Consider the following 6974-nt stretch of genomic DNA (forward strand, 5'->3'; position numbering starts at 1 on the left):
ATCAGAATCGAAATCGATCAATGGAAATTGCAGATGTGTTACCAGTGCCGGTGGCATGTAAGAGAACTTTCCGTTTCGCGACCGTTGCCAGCACCGCCCCGTTTCGTGTCCGTTGCCAGCCTCGCCTGGCCCTCGTGCCGGTGGCACATAAAAAGCACCATCCGTTCGTGGCCGTTTGCCAGCTCTGTCTGGCACCAGTGCGGGTGGCACGTAAAAAGCACCCACTACACTCACGGAGTGGTTGGCGTTAGGAAGGGCATCCAGCCGTAGAAACACTGCCAGATTTGACTGGGCCTGATGAAGCCTTCTGGCTTCACAGACCCCAGTAGAACCGTCCAACCCATGCTAGCATGGAAAACGGACGCTAAATGATGATGATGATGATGATGAAACTAATATTTCATCATCCTCTCCTCTATAACTGCATCTTTCTAGAGTTTCCCTTTGTCCTTGTACCAGTTGATTATTATTATTATCATTATACTACTATGGCAGTCATACGGGATGACCTCTGTTCTGCCATATCTCGTTGTCAAATATTCTGTGTGCCAGCAACCATCTCTGATGGTTGAATCTGCTTATTTTGTCTTCATATCCTTAAATGATCATTTTTGACTATTTGCTGGCAATTCCTGTAGATGTTTCTCCCTGCTAGGTAACGGTCCTTCCCTCTTCTTATAGAAACCCTCTTTGACTTCAAATAATTTTACAAATGGTTTGGTTTTGGGTTCTGTCAGATCAATTAGTATTTTTGTACAACCAACAGGACTGATTAAGTAATTTATCAGGAATAAACTAATATATGTGTGTGTTTTCTACTGCAGGAAATTGCGAAATCCGATGCAAAGCATTTTGTGATATTATTCCGGGACACAGGTTGTGCATTTCGGTCACTATATGCCTATTACCCAGAGCGTGAAGAGGCTGTTAAAATTCATGGAATTGGACCAAAATTGGTGACTAGCAAAAATATTGAAAAATATTACAAGTAAGTTCTAATTAAATTGGTTAATTACAGTGTTTGAATTAAATAGGTTTATAACAATGTTATAAGGAAGTTAATCTACCATCATCATTTAACGTCAATTTTTTCCATGTTGGCATGGGTTAGGTGATTACAGAGGATCCCGTGAGCTGCAGGACTATCTCAAGCTCCTGTGCATGCCTTGGTATGGTTTCTATGGTTCGGTGCTCTTTTTAACATTTACCATTTTACAGAATGTACTGGGTGCTTTTATATATGGCACCAGCACTAGTGAGGTTGCCAAGTAACCAAAGGAAAAGCCCCTGTTGAGCATATGGGAAGTGGCTTTATGTCAGGTGTTGAGACACATAACTCTGTTTTACAGTTGGCAGTTGGGTCTTTCAGTCATTAGACTGCGGCAATGCTTTGAAGAATTTTTAGCTGTCTGTATTGGCCCCAGAACTTTTTTTTTTTTTAAGAAACCTAGCACTTATTCTATTAGTCTCTTTTGCTGAACCACTCAGTTACGGGGACGTAAATGAACCAACACTGGTTATTAAGCAGTGATGGGTACAAACACAGACTCAGTCACACTTGTAGAATATATCTGTGTGTATATATATAGAAGATGGGCTTCTTTCAGTTTCTGTCTACCAAATCCACTGGCAAGGCTTTGGTCAGCCTGAGGCTGTTAAAGGAAAACACTTGCCCAGTGTTCCATGCAGTGGGACTGAACCTTACCACCCAGCCACGCCTGATGGCAATTCTTTAATGATTGTTGGATAATATCTTGAACATTTGGTGGTGATTGTTTATTTGATGTTGGTTATGTTATATTCGTTAAACTAAACTTATAATTCTGTTGTGTCTGGGGAGAGTCATTTTTTTGTGCCTTATAATGTAACACTGGTAAAATTTCTACTTTTTTCTTATTTTTACTGTCCTAAAATTTTCATTGCATCTTGCAACCTTTTCAATAGTTTTGACTGTCCATTATTTACGCTGCTTTCTCTTTTGTTTGTTTGTGCGCATGTGTGTGGGTCAGTGTGAAAATTTTACCGGTGAGTGTGTTACATTATAAGGCACAAAAAGAAAATGACCCTCCCCAGACACAACAGAATATGCTTCAACACACGAACTCACATAAAGAATCTTGCAAACCAAATCCAAATACGAAATAAACTTATAATTGTTCTGCTTAAATTTGTACCCGTTAGTTTCCCTAATTAACAATTTTTTTATTCGCTTGTTCCAGGTACAACTCTGGTGGTAAAAGTTTTGCTGAAGTGACATCTACGAAACATTTATCTGTATCCATTGATGCTATCGTTATCAATGGCAGTTTGTGGAAAAGTTCCCGGACGCCTACGGGCCGACGATAATGATACCAAGCAGAGGGGAGTCTTTCTCAGTGCTGACCTATATCTCCCCCCCTATCTCTCTCTCTATATAACCAACCCCTTTGTATTTATAACGGCAAGTGCTGAAGTATTAGGGACTTGGGACTAGTACGTGAGCATCTGAGTATGGTCAGCTGTGCTGTCGGCTTTTGGTGGGGTTGTCTCGGAGGGAGGAGGGGGGATCTGAAGCTATTAAGTTTAGCTGCCACACACTGTCGACATTTACCATTGAGCTAAATCTGCTCGTTAACAAATGTCGCCCTCCCCTTTCACATACATTTTAAACATTTTTTTTTTCCAAATGCTAATAATATGAGTTGTTAGAAGAAACTTTATCAATTTTTTGATATCTGCACTGCTTCAAGCAGGCACCATTGACTTGTGTCTCTCTCTGTCTGTCTGTCTCTGTCTTTCCCTCTCTCTTTCCATGTTTCTTCTGATTTAGAGGGAGTAGGGGGCTTTAATTCTTCTCCCTAACTTCTCTCACCAGAAAAAAAAAAAAAAAGCTAGTTAATGTTTATATATTTGAAATATGTCAATTTAAAACTCCAAATAATAAAAAAAAAAAAGAAAGTCAATTGACTTTTAACGACTGTTTGTGGATACTGTCCGTCTGTGTATGGTGTATAAATAACGTCAGTTCTGAAGGATTAGAGAAAATTTAAATATTCATTAAAAGAAAGAAAAAAAAAATATAAGAAAATAAAATTTAAAATGGGAAGAGGGGAGGGGCTGTTGAGTTTTTCTTCCTTGATATTGTCGATTATTTTAATATTTTAAAAACAACAACAATAAAAGAAATGATTTCTTAGTTCTTTTCTTAACCTTGCCTCCCAAGGAAGGTAGCTCTCTTTCGCTTTCTCTCATTACCAATTCTGTCAATATGTACATAGCTTCAATTACTTTCAAACAGACACCCTAATGTTTTTCTGCTTCTAATGTTTTTTTTTTTTTTCTCCTGTAATTGTGATACTGTCATTGAACTTGTTGTTGTCTCGTTAATATTATAAATATAGCCGTTCTTAATTAACTTTTGTAATTTTTCACTTCTTATCAATTTGTTGTTTTCATTTCTTTTTTGTTTAAAATTAAATTATAAATTCAGCTTATTTATGTAAATTTCTGTAAATATATATATATATTTCTTTTCATTTTTTTTGTCTTTTCTAGAAGTGGTCAGTTTGACCAGACAAATGTTCAAACGACCATATGACCACAATCACCCTTTCATCATCTCCATGTATTCCCCCCATCCCCCTCCTGCAGAACTTCATCATCATCTCTTTTGCTTTCTCTGTCTCCTGCCCTGGCAGTCTTAGTTTGACTTATTGGTTAAGTCTGTTATCACACAAATCCACTTCTACAAACAGACATGAAAACAAAAGAGGAAGAGGTACAATTTTTGTATTGTGTGTGTGTGTATTATTATTATTTTGCTACAGCATAGTGATACTAATATATCCTGGTGTTCGGACTTCAGTCCTCATATGCTTCAAGATGTCAGTCGAGTACAGAGCAGTAATGAGTTAGAATGACAGGGGAATAAGAAATTGAATTCCATTAGCTTAGTCGTTGCTGCTATAGTTCATGCGAGGCACTTGTAGTTGAATGCTCTGTAGCTTCATTGGAACTTCAAACATAAAATTGCACTTCATTTCTTTATGTATAACACACACACACACAAACATATTTATTGTACTTGTACAAGAAGAGGAGTGATAGTGACTTCGCAGTCTGCCAGCCTTTGTCGGACTGCCTGATGAGGACAAGCGGGTTGAAACTTTGATGTCACTGTCACCCACCTCTTCTTGTTAAAATGTAACAATTATGTACAGAATAATCCTTCAGTTTAATAATGAAATTGTTTTTATTATAACCTGACATAAAAACAAACATTATACATATACATACATGCACATACATACATGCATGCATGACACATAAATTTCTGGGAATAAATTGCAGTGTTTTAGGTTATGAAATCTTCAATGGAAGGCAGTGCTGTTACATGGCCACAGTCCAATGACAAAGTATTAGAATCGTAAATAAAGATTAGCAGTTCTTTAAATTGAGTCTTGTAGTTGTCCCTGCCTCTCTTTCTGTGTTAGATCAAGCCATTGATAACATCTGACATAAACTTAGACTAAACTGACATCTATTGAAAAAAAAAAAAAATCCTGACTCCCCATTGTATTAACCAAAGATTTCGTTGTTGACTGCCATGACACTGCATCTTTAGATGAGTTGTAGTGCACCTGAGCACTGTACACAATTATTATTATTATTATCAAACCTTCTCACTTGTCTGATGGACTTGTATTAACATTCTCTCTTGTATGAAGATATAACTTCTGATGTATCTCGTCATACAATAACTCCTCTCTTGCCTAAGAGCATATCCTCTCCTATCACATACAGTTACATCTTGTTTCTACAGTTTTGTTCTTTATTTGCTCATTATTTTGCAATTCATTTTTTTCTCTCCCTTTTTTGAGGAAAGTCTTTCATTTCATTTCATTTCCATTTCATTAAATTTTTTTTTAAGATTCTGCCATAGCCTTCCATATTAATTTAAAAAAAGAAAAAGGTAAAATCATCCCATTTGCCGCTTCCACTATTATTTGAACCTGCAACTGTAGCATGTTGAGATGTTCTTCTTTTTAAATCTGCAAAATTTTCATGTGTAGCTTTCTTGATATGCTGTCTAATGCCACCACTCCTTGGGAGCACTTCGGTAATAATTATAATAATAATAATAATAATATTGATAATTGAAATGGAAACTATTTCAGTAAGGAAGCCCAATAGATAGGGTGCTCCATTCTTTTGTACATTTTTACGTTTTGATTTAAAACAACAGCAGCAGCAACTACTGTTGCTGTGTGCATAATAATAATAATAATAAATTTGGTTTAATGGGTCTTCATCTTCAGTTAACCAAACCTCTAACGATACCACAGACTTCTATCTGTGGACTGACTCTACTGCCCCCTAAACACTTTTGTCATCATCATCGTAGTCATCAGCAATATTATTAAGGTTATTACGTTCTGAGCTCAAATCCTATCCAGCTCAACTTTGCCTGGTCGTCCCATCTGGGATTGATGAAGTAAGGAACCAGTACTGGAGGTGGGGGGGGGGGTCGATGGTATGAAACGACCCTCCACTCCCTTCAAAAATGCTGGCTTTGTGCTGAAAATTGACAGTTATTATTTTAATTATTATTATTATTGTTGTTTTTAATTATTTCGCCTCTCTCCCCCCCCCCATCATGCTGTAATGAAACTTCTCTGTCATGCAGTTTGGATTTCAGGTGAACTCAGACACTGACTGTAGCTTGTGTGTGTGTGCCTCCTTCTGTGCTACTACTACGATTAGGACTGCTTGAATGGCAAAGACATCTCTCAACTGTAACAAACACCACACACACGCACACACACTAAAAGACTTCTTCCACTAGTACAGTTCCTTCTCTGGAGTGAAACTCTGCAGCTTATATTTGATAGCAAAATGTCTGATTTTATCTTCACACTGTATACTGTGATGGCTATTGCTAGCTGTCTGTCTGTCTGTCTTCTCTCCAAAGCCCTTGTTCTCTGGTCTGTCTGTCTGTCTGTCTATATGTTCTGTATGTGCGAGGAGCTCTTCTAGCTGTCAGGCTGGCGTTGCTTCTTAACCATGTTCCATTCCATTTCTGATAAACTGACGATGGATTTTAAAGATATGACAAATTAAATTGCAATAAAATATAATGGCCAACTTCATATACATTTAGTTTCTTATTTTCTCTGTTTGCATGCACATGTACACATCAATTGTCCGTACATTATTTACAGCCCCATAATCGCAGACGTCCATACATACACACCTGATTTTGTGATTATTATTTGCAACTCATGAAAATATTATTTGTATGATCCTGGAGTTCTGATTGCATGGATGAAGTTAAACTACTTTGTAATTTAATTATGATGTGAACTGATAGCCAATTCCTTGTGAGAGTGCTTACTGTGAATACTGCTTTATTCTATGATTACAATTTTCTGCTTTATTTGTACATACATTTATGCATTGGTGTGTGTGCGCACACACACACCTTTAAATACATTACGTATTTTCTGTATACTGATACATATAGACACCAGCTTTGTATTCGACTTTCTTTCCAATATAAATATATTCTTTTATTCGTTTCAGTCATTTGACTGTGGCCATGCTGGAGCACCGCCTTTAGTCTAGTCGAGAAAATCGGCCCCTGGACTTATTCTTTGTAAGCCTAGTACTTATTCTATCAGACTCTTTTGCCAAACCACTAAGGTCAGGGACGTAAGCATACCACATGATGGTTTTATTGAATGAAATTATTAAATTGATTATTTAGCTTTGTTACTTTTATAAAAATACAGTTTTTTTTTCTATTATTATTATATAAGCGTTTCTTAAAAACCATAAATTTGTCCTCAAATACCGTTCACACTCTGTATGTGTTCTTATACACACCACAGTCATACCGTACTCAACACATATCAGAGCTTTTACAAATAGACATCTATAGAAGCACACACATATTTGGCTCCTGTGTCAATGGCATGTAAAAAGCACCGTTTAAG

The 6974-nt window shown here is 37.0% G+C and overlaps 1 protein-coding gene across 11 annotated transcripts in view; it reads left to right on the forward strand.

Annotated features, from left to right (window-relative positions):
• LOC115211107 (calmodulin-regulated spectrin-associated protein 2) overlaps positions 1-6130 on the forward strand; it is a 179297-nt gene extending 173167 nt beyond the window's left edge. For all 11 annotated transcript variants that reach the window (XM_036502353.1, XM_036502356.1, XM_036502351.1 and 8 more), the window contains 3 exons: positions 825-988; positions 2220-2771; positions 5922-6130. In XM_036502353.1, the coding sequence (XP_036358246.1) occupies positions 825-988; positions 2220-2346 (291 nt within the window). In that variant the 3' untranslated portion in view covers positions 2347-2771; positions 5922-6130. The remainder of the gene's footprint in view (positions 1-824; positions 989-2219; positions 2772-5921) is intronic.
• The last annotated feature ends 844 nt before the right edge of the window (positions 6131-6974 follow it).

This window comes from Octopus sinensis, linkage group LG4, assembly GCF_006345805.1.
Source record: "Octopus sinensis linkage group LG4, ASM634580v1, whole genome shotgun sequence".
Lineage (NCBI taxonomy): Eukaryota > Metazoa > Mollusca > Cephalopoda > Octopoda > Octopodidae > Octopus > Octopus sinensis.